Source organism: Herpailurus yagouaroundi, unplaced genomic scaffold (assembly GCF_014898765.1).
Source record: "Herpailurus yagouaroundi ecotype Mexico unplaced genomic scaffold, PumYag 182, whole genome shotgun sequence".
Taxonomy (NCBI): Eukaryota; Metazoa; Chordata; class Mammalia; order Carnivora; family Felidae; genus Herpailurus; species Herpailurus yagouaroundi.
This window is the reverse complement of record NW_024412413.1, coordinates 10,283,632-10,297,343: the sequence shown is the minus strand read 5'-3', so window position 1 is coordinate 10,297,343 and position 13,712 is coordinate 10,283,632. Positions and strand designations below refer to the sequence as shown.

Genomic DNA, 13,712 nt, shown 5'->3' with positions numbered 1-13,712 from the left:
CATTAAGAAATAAATAAACAAAGGCCTCTCCCTTTTCCAGTCAAGCATCTCCTCCCCCAAGGCCAAGCTCAAGACCGTCACCTTAGGAATAAGCAAAGCTTCCCTTTGTCGAACGTTTACTCTGCGCCAGGCCCAGTGTTCAAGCTTCACCCGTATCGTCTTATTTGATTCTCGCAATCGCCCTGGGAATTAGATGTCACTATTACCACCGTCTTATCGAAGAAGATACTGAGGGTCAGAGCAGTTAATGACTGGCCCCAGGTCTCACAGCCAGTGAGCCTCGGCGTGGCCTGCACTAGTCCAGCTTGAGACAACTTCCTGGGACGGCACCTTTGGACGCTTCCTCCCTTCAGTCTGGGCCAGCGGCTGAAAACCTCACGGGGATCTCGGGCAGCCAAACAGCAGCGACTCCGTCACAGGAGCAGGTGGCCAGCGGGTCACTAGGGTGGACAGCCCCTCCGTTATCTTGTCACGGTGCTAGGGCGTTCTGGGAGGAAAGGCCCCGGCACCAAGTCCCAGCCTGGACAGCGCAGAATTTTACTGGCTTTCGTCAGCCCTGCCTCCGGGCGGCGTAGCCAGGGGTCGGGAAGAAACACCGCACAGGCTTTCAAAACCATAAAGAGACCGTGGGGGGATTTCCAAAACAGGGATGGAGTGGGAGAGCCAGTCTAAGTATGATACGGACCCCCCCACCATGCTAGACAAGGCGGATACATTTGGTTAAGTCAAGATAATTTTTTTAAGCACGGCAAAACCTACAATAAGCAAAGTCAAGCGATAAATGACACACTGGGAAGATATGTGCCTCTCATCACCAAGGAAGCTCTAATCTCAGTAACATATAAAGAGCTCCGAGAAACTAATAAGAAAAATGGAGGAAACGATGCTGATAGCACAGTGAAGGGCGTCCGATGGCTCTGAAACATGAAAAGGTATCAGTCTCGCTTGTAAGACGAGGATAAAATGAAGCCACGTCGGGCGCCTGGGTGGCGCAGTCGGTTAAGCGTCCGACTTCAGCCAGGTCACGATCTCGCGGTCCGTGAGTTCGAGCCCCGCGTCAGGCTCTGGGCTGATGGCTCAGAGCCTGGAGCCTGTTTCCGATTCTGTGTCTCCCTCTCTCTCTGCCCCTCCCCCGTTCATGCTCTGTCTCTCTCTGTCCCAAAAATAAATAAACGTTGGAAAAAAAAAAAAAATGAAGCCACGTCTGGAGAGACCATTTTTACCTCGCTGGCTGGCAAAGAGGGACAAGTTTGCCGCCACGCTGTCATCGAGGAAAAGAGGGTCTCCGATTTTGCTGGCAGAAGGGTAAACTGGCACAACGAATGCCTGCATCCCTGGGCTCGATAATTCCATTCCTAGGAACGTATCCTGGAGATAACGCTCGCACAACTGCGACGAGCCCGGAGAAGCTGAGGGCGAGGTGGGCTGAGAGGCATGCTATTGACCAGACGCAGACTCAGCCAGGGTTGGTCACGGGAGGCGCGTGAGAATGACCGCTTGCTGAGCTCAGGCCCTCATCATTCTTTCTTTTAAAAAAAAAAAAATTTTTTTTTTATGTGTATTCATTTTTGGAAGACAGAGAGAGACAGAGCAGAAGCAGGGGTGGGGCGGAGAGAGAGGGAGGGGACGCAGAATCCGAAGCAGGCTCCAGGCTCCGAGCTGTCAGCACAGAGCCCGACGCGGGGCTCGAACCCGCGACCAGTGAGATCGTGACCTGAGCCGAAGCCGGATGCTCAACCGACTGAGCCACCCGGGCGCCCCTCATCATTCTTTCAATCTTGTTCCAAATCTTGTGCATTCTGTTTATAGACAGAGTGACAGGTAAACACGTATGTTTGACTATCTTCGGGAGTTAGATCTTGTGTGTCCTAAAAACCAGCTGGATAGAGCAACACGGTACCTACCCCACATCCTTAGCAGATCTATCCCCTAGAGCCACGAGGAGTGAAAACGTGTCCACGCAAAAACTTTCACTTATATCCCCGCTGGCATTGTTTCTAATAGCCGCAAAGTAGAAACGACCCAGATATCCATCCACGGATGAATGGATAAATAAAATGTGGTCTATCCAGACCGTGAAATGTTATTTGGCAATAAAAAGGAATGACGTACCGGGGCGCCTGGGTGGCTCCGTCGGCTGAGCGCCCGACTCTTGATTTCGGCTCAGGTCACGATCTCACGGTTTGTGAGTTCGAGCCCCCGTGTGGGGCTCCGTGCGGACAGCGCGGAGCCTGCTCGAGATTCTTTCTTTCCTTCTCTCTCTCTGCGCTTCCCTGTTCGTGTTTTCTCTCTCTCTCTTTCTTTCTCTCTCAAAATAAATAGATGAACTTTTTAAAAAAAAAATCGTAAAAAAGGAATGATGTACTGATTCCTGCCACAACCTTGATGAATCTCAAAAGCGTGAAGCTTCGTGAGAGGAGCCCGTCACAGAGGACCACGTATCGCATGATTCATGAATTACGTGCTGTGTGGGTTAGGTCTCAAGAAGACCATTTAAAAGAAGGTAAAACAGTTCTGGAATGGAGCCCCAGTCCGTGGGAGAGAGGAGGGGCAGGGGGAGAAGGCTGAGCCCTGAGCTTGGGGCTGGCTGTGGGGACAGCGTCTCCCACCTCTGCTCAGCACCAGGGGGTCCCTGGGTTCAGAGACTGGGGAAGGGACTTGGCTGAGGCGGGGAGGCGGGAGTCTGCTGCTGGCTGTGGGGGGCAGCCGACTGCAAGCAGACAGATCTCCTGAAGGGCAGCTTTTGTTTTCATCTTTGGAGGGGGAAGAGAGCACTGGGCTCCTTCGCATGAAACTTACATCATTCCATCAACCTTGTGAAGAGGGGATTATTTCCTTCTTTTGCCAGAGAAGAAATGAGACTCAGAGAAGTGAAATCAGTTGCTAGGTCTGCAGCCGGGGCGCAGAGGCTGGGAAACTGAACAAGACTACGAAGAAAGAGAAATAGAAATGAAATAAGAATGCACAGAAATCGGAAGCATTGGACAGAGGGAAGAGGCTGGGGCGGGGCGGGGGGGGGGCAGCGGGGGGAGGAGCCCTGTTGGGGGCATCAGGAATAGAGAAGCTGCCTGGGTGGGTGGGTCAGGGACCCAGATGGAAATAGAGACAGAGCCTCTATTTCATAGACACAGCGGGGCTTTAAAAATATTTATTAAATACGTGAATGAGGGGCACCCGGGTGGCTCAGTCGGTTAAGCGTCCGGCTTCAGCTCAGGTCATGATCTCGCGGTTTGTGAGTTCGAGCCCTGCATCAGGCTCCGCACTGGCGGCTCAGAGCCTTCTTGGGATTCTCTTTCTCTCCCTCTCTCTCTCTCTCTCTCTCTACTCCTTCCCCACTTAAAAAAAACAAATACATAAATGAAAGAACAAACGATATTGGAAAATGCAGGGACAAAGTCATCAATTTATGAAGGCACGGTGGAAAGATCATGTCCCAGTGTCCTTGGCACCTCCTTCTGTACATCCCACCAGCCACCTCCCGCCCCCCAGAGGGGTCAATAGCTAGACCAGGCCAGGTGGGAAGGAACTGTGAGGAATCAGCCCCTGTTGGACCTAGAGAAGACAGCAGGACAGAACTTTGACCAGTGCTGGGCTGGCAGGGGCCTGAAGTGCTCCCGGACAAAACACAAGAGGCTCTTAAATATGGAGAACAAACAGAGGGTTACTGGAGGGGTTGTGGGGGGGGGGTGCTAAATGAGTAAGGGGAATTAAGGAATCTACTCCTGAAATCATTGTTGCTGACCAATTTGGATGTAAGTTAAAAAAAATAAAATTAAATACAAAATAAAAATAAAATAAAAATGTCAAGAAAGAAAGAAAGAAAGAAAGAAAGAAAGAAAGAAAGAAAGAAAGAAAGAAATGCTCCTTTCTCCAGGGAAACAGTCTGCACGAGTGTGTTGAGTTTTGAGGGTAGAGCATAGCTCCTACTCTCAACCAGGTACCCTTGTGCAGTGCACGACCTGCGCAACCTTCCCTGGCAGCCCTGTCTGTGGGGGTTCTCCACATGGGTAGGCTACATTAATCCCTATTCCTGAGGCTGAGTGAGAGCTGATTTTCAACAGGAAGACCTGAGTTAGAGATGGGGTCCCACTGGGGCCGAGATGGCTCCACTGCCCCCTCCCCCCACATTTGTCAGTACCTCTGCCTGAGCCCTTGCAGCTCACCTCAGAATGGGAAGAGGACCATGAGGAGGCAAAGGAAAGAAACAAGGTACCTAAGAGGACCCAGTGGTCAGGGAGGAGAACGCAGCAGACCACCCAGGCAGCTGAAAGAAGGGGTGACAAGCTTAACAAGGTCTTGACCGGAGCCTTCGCTGCATAGCAGACACCTTCCTACCCAGACCAAGGTCAGGACTGTAAGCTTTAAAATTCAACGGATGAACGGGGGCGCCTGGGGGGCTCAGTCGGTGAAGCGTCCGACTCTGGACTTCGGCTCAGGTCACGATCTCGCGGGTTGTGAGATCGAGCCCCGCGTCAGGCTCAGCTCGGAGCGTGGCGCCTGCTTGGAGTTCTCTTCCTCTCCTTCTCTCTCTGCCCCTCCCCCGCTCATTCATCCTCACTCTCTCTCCCTCAATAAACGAATAAACCTAAAAGAAATAACACAGTGAACAGATGAACTCTAAGAGAGAGTAGTCCTGTTGAGGACACCATCAGTTGCCTGACAGGTCAAGGGGAGAGAGATCTCAAAATACAGACCAAGAAGAGACGAACACATGGGGGGTGGGGGTGGGGGGGGGGGTCGTAGATGTGGAGTTCCAGAAGGAGGAAAAGGAGTGACGGCAGAGAGCTAATAATTTAGGAACCAGAAGAGCAAATAGCTACCCTGACCTGGATATAGGCCTGAGCCCGCAGAGGGAGGGACACGGATAGGCCCTCGTCTATGGGTAACCAGACAAGTTTCTGAGTCCCAAGGACACCAAGAAAATCTCCAAGCATCCAGAGAAAGAGCCAGTTGCATAAGAGCCAGTTGCATAACTAATAACAGGACACAGACCAGCACCCGACTTAGCATCCGCAGCACGGAGCGCTAGAAGCCGGAGGAACATCATCTTGGGCCACAGGAGAAAAGGGCCACAGCTCTGGAGTCCTGTAACCAGCTAACGTGCCACCCGGCAGTCAGGGTAAAAGTGGGACATTTGCAGCTATGCACGGATTCAGACGATGTGTCTGCGGAACGTGTTCAGTTAATCGGGACAGAAACCTCAAGACCGTGGGAATGGAAAGGAATGAAAACAGTGGCGAGCGGTGTATCTGGTCACGTGGGTCATGATGCAAAGAAATGGCGAGTGAGAGCCTGGAACTAAAAGTCCCGAAGTTTTTTGGCAAAACCAAGAGCCGGAGCTGGGGAGGATGAAGGGAGGTGTCAGGCCACAGCTTAGAGTGCCGGGGAGGGCAGGAAACTTCTTCCCAAGGCCTTATCTTTTTTTTTTTTTTTTTCAACGTTTATTTATCTTTGGGACAGAGAGAGACAGAGCATGAACAGGGGAGGGGCAGAGAGAGGGAGACACAGAATCAGAAACAGGCTCCAGGCTCCGAGCCATCAGCCCAGAGCCCGACGCGGGGCTCGAACTCACGGACCGCGAGATCACGAGATCCCGCGAGACCGCGAGATCGTGACCTGGCTGAAGCCGGACGCTCAACCGACTGCGCCACCCAGGCGCCCCATTCCCAAGGCCTTATCTTAAGGGCTGGGGAGGGTGCTCGATGGACAGAGTAGTGTCGGGGGGGGGTGTCCGTATATTTTGGAAAAGATAATAGATGAATATCGATTACCACGAGGGTCACAAAGTGAGGTCATCGTGAGTAGAGATGAAAAGGACAGTAGGATTTGCAAACTAATAAAGGGGGAAAGGAAGGGCGCGTGGGGGACTCAGTCGGTTAAGCGTCCGACTTCAGCCAGGTCACGATCTCGCGGCCCGTGAGTTCAAGCCCCGTGTCGGGCTCTGTGCTGACAGCTCAGAGCCTGGAGCCTGTTTCCGATTCTGTGTCTCCCACTCCCTGACCCTCCCCCGTTCATGCTCTGTCTCTCTCTGTCTCAAAAATAAATAAATGTTAAAAAAAATTAAAACGAAAATAAAGGGGAAAAGGAAATGTATAGTGACACAGCCACAGCGGCAAGAACGAGCATGGAAGAAAACGAGGCAACTACCATAAAAAGGAAATGCACTTGACTCAAGTTATACAGAAAGAATAAAACAGGCGTATCACTTGGGTTCAAGGGGAAACGAACTGAATTCTGCTATTGGAAGACGTGGACTGTCACTGGTAAAGAAATCAAACTGAGCTGTATGTTAGTAACAGAAAACACACTTAAAGAGAACAGAAGAGAAAGGAGGGTAATTTTAATCTCAGGCAAAGTGAAATGAAAAGCGTCAGACTGGATTCTGAGAGGCCTTAAATACACAACTGGTAATATTTACAGAGAAGATTAGTTATAAACCCAACAGCACTCATCAACAGGGCAGCTGGATATGGAAAGCAAAATCCATTAGAAATCCAATGAAAGGGGCGCCTGGGTGGCTCGGTCGGTCGGTTAAGCGTCTGACTCCCGCTCAGGTCGTGACCTTACAGTGTGTGAGTTCAAGCCCCGCAGCGGGCTCGGTGCTGACAGCTTAGAGCCTGGAGCCTGCTTCGGACTCTGTGTCTCCCTCTCTCTCTGCCCCTCCCCTGCTCACGCTCTGTCTGTCTCTGTCTCAGACATAAATAAACATTAAAAAAAAAATTTTTTTTAAAGAAGAAATAAACATTAAAATAAATAAGTAAATATTTTTTAAAAAAGAAATCCGGTGAAAAATGAAAGATCGGTCTAGCAGACAGAAGACAGCAAGAGCACAGAGGATTTAAATCATACGATAAAATTATAGGCAATAACTCAATACGCCCATGAATTAATGAATTTGCAAATAGTATCTGCAAGCAGGAATGAGAAAGTAAACGGTTCTTACGTGAACGAAGAAAGGCATGAATTAGTGAATGAGTGTGAGAATAAGCAAAGTCATGAACGAAGGAATCAATGAATGAATAGCCGATGACACAAATCAACGTAGAAAAAAAGAAATAGATGGGGAGAGTAAACGAATAAAATAAATATCTACAGAGGGGAAGGAAGGAAGGAAGGAAGGAAGGAAGGAAGGCAAAGGCAGGGGACTCTCTGGGGGTAGCCAGCTCACAGAGAGCACAGACCCGAGGAAGGCCCCCCATTAAGCCCGGCCCCGGCCCCCGCTCACCCGGCCAAAAAAATGCAGGAAGGTGTTGGAAAGCAGCAGGTGCTTCTCGGCCAGGAAACGATAACGCCGCTTCTCTTCCAGCTCAGCTGCCCGCTGGCTCTCGGACATGAAGGCCTGCATCTGTGCGTGCAGCCGGTTCACGCTCTCCTGGGGGAGAAGCGGGTTCTAGCAGGAGGCAGCGGGTGGGTGTCTGCCACATCCCACCTCCCCCCGGTGCCAGCTGTCCGAAGCCCCCCTGTCCTTCCTGAACCACCTCCTCCTGGAGGCCCTCCCTGGAGCGCCCAGCCCATCCTGGCTCCCAGGCCCACTTCTCATGGGCATCCTCGTGCTCTGTGTCCGCCCGGCCCAGGGAACTCCTCACGGCCATGCCTCTTTCCCTAGCTCCAGGCACGGGGCCAAGCATGGAGTGGGGTCCGGGGAGGTTGGTTTAAGAAAATGTGAATGAGTTGATTCATAAGCCCTTACTTGGGAGGGAAGATTCTGAAGAGGAGAGGTAAGAGCCTATTGAAGGAGCCAGAAGACTGGGGGCGCCTGGGTGGCTCAGTGGGTTAAGCGTCCAGCTCTTGATTCCCCTCAGGTCATGATCCTGGGGTCGTGGGATCGAGCCCCGCCCTGGACTCTGTGCTGACTTTGCGGAGCCTGCTTGAGATTCTCGCTCTCCCTTTCTCTCTGCCCCTCCCCTGCTTGCTCTGTGTCTCTCTCGAAACATAAATAAATAAACATTGCAAGAAAAAATAAAGGAGATAGAAGAGGAGACAGGAAAGGAGATAGAGGTCTTGGAGACAGAGGGACAGGGCCAGGGCCCCCGAGCTGGGGAGGAGGGCCGGGCCTAGCGGGGGGGCAGGAGGGAGCGGGGGATGGCGGGGACCTGCGCTACCGTGATCAAGGAGCAGCATGGTTGAGGGCCTTCGGTTTTCTCAGTGAAGTGGAAGGCGGGAGGCCTGGGGAGGGCCAGGAAGTGACAGCACAGGGAGCAGCGCTGAGGGTGGCCCCGGAGGGCCGGTGGTGCCCAGCCGCCAGGGGCTGGCTGAGCGCTCTGGCTTTGCTCACGGCAGAGCGCATGGCAAGTGGCCCTCCTAGAGTTGGGCTGATGCTGGGCGGGGGACCTGGGTGGCAGGGGGGAAGGGGGATTGTCAGGGCGTCCCCCCCAGAGCCCGGCTTAGCCCCCCAGCCCACGCACCTTCATCTCCCGCGCATTCTTGTCCCTCTTGCGCTCCATGCGCCACAGCTCAGACATGTACTTCTCCAGGTTGGCGGCTCGGTGGCGGTATTCGATCTCATAGTGCTGGCGGCTGTCCTTGGGTGGCGTGGAGAGGGGGGGGCGGGGGCTCAGCTGGGAACACGTACAGCCTGGGGCCAGTCGATACCCAGCGCAGGCCTCAGTGTGCTCATCCATCAAATGGGGAGGGGCGGTCTTGCCTGTGATGGGCTGGGGGGGGGGCCAAGGTGGGTGGCCAGACTTACTTTGATGAACTGCACGTCCAGCTTCGTGTTCTTTTCCATGTGTTGCAGCAGATCTCCGTGGAACGTCTGCACCTGTGTGGAGTACAGGGTGGGGGTGGGCAGGGTGGCCCCGATCCTTCCAGACCCCAGCATCCCTCGCACCGCCCAGTCTAATACAGCCCACCGCGTTCCTCACACCCCAGGCACCTGCCCAATCGTCAGAGACACGGTCATAATAAAAGCACCCAGAGGGAGGGAGGATTAAGTGGTTAAAAATGTGAAACACTTAGTTGGGGCGCCTGGGTGGCGCAGTCAGTTAAGCGTCCGACTTCAGCCAGGTCACGATCTTGCGGTTTGTGAGTTCGAGCCCCGCGTCGGGCTCTGGGCTGATGGCTCAGAGCCTGGAGCCTGTTTCCAATTCTGTGTCTCCCTCTCTCTCTGCCCCTCCCCCGTTCATGCTCTGTCTCTCTCTGTCCCCAAAAAAATAAATAAATGTTGAAAAAAAAAATTAAAAAAAAAATGTGAAACACTTAGTGCGGCAACTGGGTCGCAACACACGGTCCGATACGCGTAGCAACGTCTTCTGGTTCTTAGACTCAGTCTGTGCTTTGGTCATGCGGTACCCTCTGCCTGGAATGTGCTATCCAACTTGAAATACCAGCTTCCCTGCCCCCTCTGCCAGGAGGCCTTCCCGACTTCCCCAGCGGAATCCACCGCTCTCCCGTTTTCCTTCTGGAACGTGTATACGTTTGTTCGTTTACTTTTCATTCTTCGAGCCATAGGCCAGATTTCTTCCTGCGCCCCTGGTCGCAGCCCCTTTGGAGATGCAGCGAGCCGCTGTGGGCACGAACGTCGGCTGACCCATCTCCGTGTCGCCAGCACCGTGGGCAGGGCCCGACCCAGGGAAAGCGCTCACAGCTGTTGAGAGGTCTTCACTGAGGGGTGGCCGGTTCGCGTGACAGGTGGGACGGAGGCGGCTGACCGCCTGCGTGGCCAGGAAAGCTACTGAGTACGGAGCTCAGTACCGAGCTCAGTAGTACAGAGTAGTTTGCTCTGTAACTTTGGACAAGATGCTGCCCCTCTCTGGGCCTGTTTCCCTATCTATAACAGGGAAGTTTCGGCCGGATGCTCTGAAAGGTTGAGCTTTATGAACCTGAAGAGCTTTGACGCTATGGGCCGTGGTGGTCACCCGGCACATTCCCCCACCCTGCGGCCACTCCCGTCTCTGCTCAGCCTTGTCTGCACACGCTCTCCCCTCAGCAGCACCTGCTCAAGAACCCTCAGTGGATGCCGCCTGCTGCCACAGGGGTCCCCACGCTGTGCTGTGGGTGCTCTGTCCCTTGGGGCAGGGCACTGCCCAGAAAGAGAATGCTGGTAATCTTCTCCTCGTATGCGGGGAAAACCAGCCAAGTATAAAAGTTGCAAATTTTACGGGCCTCTGGGTGGCTCCGTCGTTTAAATGTCTGACTCATGACTTCGTGGTTCGTGAGTTCGAGCCTTGCGTCGGGCTCTGCGCTGACAGTGCGGAGCCTGCTTAGGATTCTCTCTCTCTCTCCCTCGCTCTCTGCCCCTCCCCCGCTCTCGCTCGCTCTCTCTCAAAATAAATAGATTGGGGCGCCTGGGTGGCGCAGTCGGTTAAGCGTCCGACTTCAGCCAGGTCACGATCTCGCGGTCCATGAGTTCGAGCCCCGCGTCGGGCTCTGGGCTGATGGCTCAGAGCCTGGAGCCTGTTTCCGATTCTGTGTCTCCCTCCCTCTCTGCCCCTCCCCCATTCATGCTCTGTCTCTCTCTGTCCCAAAAATAAATAAACGTTGAAAAAACAAAAAATTAAAAAAAAAATTAAAAATAAATAGATAAACCAACTTTTTTTTTCAAGTTGCAAAATTTACATTTTTTTCCCTCCCATAATTGTTTCTGAAACCCTGGTAACGGCTGGTGTGTAGGGGAGCTTGAGTGTGGCCCCCTCGGGACTGGCCACGCCTTGAACCCTGAGTTGTGGCTGCTGGTGAGTGTGTGTGACGGGGGGAGGGGGTCAGTGTTACGAGTGGCACCAAGTCCACGTTTCTGCCCTTATCTGCTGGACCCAGGAAGTAAGGAAGTGAGCCACCTCAACCTGCACTGCGGGACCTCCCAGTGGAGCCCTCGGGGTGCCTCACTTGCCCCTCCCCGGGCTCTGCTTCCCCCTGACCGGGCAGTCTAAGACTTGTGCTTGAACTCCGAGCGTATGCTCTTGAAAATCGGCACAAATCGCCCAAAATAAACAACGGGGCTTGGGGGAGATGAGGGGTTGGAACAGACCTTCAAAAAGCCCGGCAACTTTGTAACCAGAGCACTAATAAAGTGGATGAGTGGTACCTGGAGACGAACTTGAACCACGCCGAAGGCCACAGAAAACATCTGCAATGCGCAAACCCGACAGAATGGACGCGGCAGCTTCGCCTGAATTACCTCAGCGCTGGCAGGCTGCCCCGCGCGGGGGGGTGGGGCCGGGGGGGGGGGGGGAAGTAGGACTGTCACAAAGGTAGGCAAGGGAGGCTGTGCAGCCTGCCTCCAGCTGAGGGCCCTGGGTGGCTGGGAGCGGTCTCCCCAAGGAGGCCTGAGTGTAGGAGCTCTTCTAAAATGTTCTTAAAATACAGATCAAAGGGCTCTTGCTGTCAGTGCAGGAGACAAGTTGGGGGCCTTCCCCCGCCTCCTAATTCTGTTTGCCTCTTCCCACTCTCACCTGGGAGATGTCGCTGTGAATAAGCTAACCTTGCATGCGATCAGATGTCACTCCTGCCACGTATGAACGGAGTCACACCGTGGATATGTGTGCTAGAACAGGGCGGCTGGATTCTAATTCTTCCCATTGCCACAGTTTGGCTGTGATCGCCAGAGGGGTAGAGGGCACAGACCCAGGATGTCCCATTAAGATGGGGCCCGAGCACCAATGGGTTAATGGAAAGTCTTTGTCAGGCTCCAGAAGAAACGAATCTATTAAGAGGTTGATAACTGATGTGAACTTTGAGCTCTTGTTATGGGGAAACCATAGGACTATTAGCAGGTGGCTTCTGAAACAAGGAAGTCATCAACCCCGGGCAGGTCAGATTCCCAGCAGGTCAGAAAAGAGACTGCCCTTCCCAGAGTTTCCTCTCCCGGCATATCCTTCGTTACCGGGTCCTGTGAGCACCTCAGTACAGAAGCTGAGAGCAGACCCACGGTAGAAAACACGCACTGTAAGCTCTATGTATTGACTTCTTTCAGTAACTCACAAGAGATCTTTTTGTCGCCTACACAGGAAAACCCCCTGAAAGAATTGTCCCTGTGACAATTCTCGGGCTTCTCGGGAAGCCCCTTCAGTCAGTCTGTGCCCCACCATGCCAACAAGAATGTCCTTGTTGAAATCACTGACACTCCACAGTGCAAAGCCAGCTGTCAGGACTCATCTGACTCGTCCTGTGGTCATCATCTGACACAGTTGACCATTCCCTCCTCCCGAAACACCTTCCTTCCTTGGCTTCCGGCCCACCACCCTCTCCTGGTTTTCCTCACACTCCCTAACCTCCACTCCCACTCGCCACCCTCACTGCCTCTTGTCTGTCCCGCTGATTCCCCCTCATCTCCTGATCGCCCAGGGCCTCTTCCCTTCCCTTCCTACACCCACTACCTCCATGAGCTCATCTGTCCATGCGCTCACGACTCCCAGACGAACAACCGAACCTAGACCTTGACCCCAAACTCATACCTACAACTGATGTCCACATCTCCATTTGGTTTTCTGATAAGCATCGCAAACTTATCATATCTAAAGCCGAGTCCCTGATCTCTCCCCTCCACCCAAACTGCTTGCTCCACACTCAATATTTCCCACATCAGCTAACGGCAACTCCACTTTCCAGTTGATCAGGACAACACCTTGAAGTTACTCTGACGTTCCCTTTTCTTTTACAACTGACGTCTACTCCATCAGAAAGTCTTATTAGCTCTACATCCAATCTGATTTCTTCTCAACACTACCAGTGCTGCCACTTTCCCAAGTTATTTCAGTCCCCCCCTAGATTATTGCAACAGCCTCCAAACTGGTCTTCCTGCTTTTGCTTTTGCCCTCCACTGCGGATAATTTTTTTTTTAATGTTTTTATTTTATTTTTTGAGACAGAGAAAGACAGAGCATGAGCGGGGGAGGGGCAGAGAGAGGGGGAGGCACAGAATCCAAAGCAGGCGCCAGGCTCGGAGCCGTCGGCACAGAGCCCGACGCGGGGCTCGAACCCACCGACCGCAAGATCGTGACCTGAGCCGAAGTCGGTCACTTAACCGACTGAGCCATCCAGGCGCCCCAATATTTTATTCTTAGTATAGGAGCCAGAGTGATCCTACTAAAATAATGTCGAACAATGAACAATTGGAGACTGAAATTGAAAAATTCCAACTGTGGGAATGCCTGGGTGGCTCAGTCAGTTAAATGTCTGACTCTTGCTTTCAGCTCAGGTCATGATCTCAAGGTTCATGAGATCGAGCCCCACATCAGGCTCTGTGCTGACAGTGAGGAGCCTATTTGGGATTCTCCCTCCCCTCTTTCTGCCCCTCCCCCACTGGTGTGTATGCATGCACATGCTCTTGCCCCCTCAAAATAAATAAGTAAACATTAAAAATTCCAATTATAATGGCTAAAAAGTCAAACACGTAGGAATAAATCTATCAAAAGATGTGCAAGACTGCTACCCTGAAAATGACAGGGTGTTACTATGAGAAATGAATAAATGGAGAAGTATACCATATTCATGGATCAGAAGTCTCAATATTGTTAAGATGACCATTAATTTATGGATTAATGCAATCCCTCTCAAAATTCCAGCAGACTTTCTTGAATTGACAAGCTGATTCTCAATATGTAAATGCAAACATTGTTGAATGTCCAAAATAATTTTGAGAAAGAAGAACAAAATTCTTAGACTACTTGATTTTTAAGACGCACTATAAAGCAATAACAATTAGTACAGTGTGGTATGGTTGTAAGGATAGACAAATATATATCAGTGGAACAGAGTAGAGAGCTCAGAAATACA

The 13,712-nt window shown here is 52.3% G+C and overlaps 1 protein-coding gene across 1 annotated transcript in view; it reads right to left on the bottom strand.

The window, feature by feature from the left end:
- Positions 1–13,712, bottom strand: part of BAIAP2L2 (BAR/IMD domain containing adaptor protein 2 like 2) — a 30,332-nt gene that overhangs the window by 8,223 nt on the left and 8,397 nt on the right. Inside the window, exons 5-7 of the mRNA XM_040490858.1 lie at positions 8,690–8,761; positions 8,406–8,522; positions 7,226–7,372 (exon numbers count right to left, since the gene is read on the bottom strand). Coding sequence (XP_040346792.1) covers positions 7,226–7,372; positions 8,406–8,522; positions 8,690–8,761 — 336 coding nt within the window. The remainder of the gene's footprint in view (positions 1–7,225; positions 7,373–8,405; positions 8,523–8,689; positions 8,762–13,712) is intronic.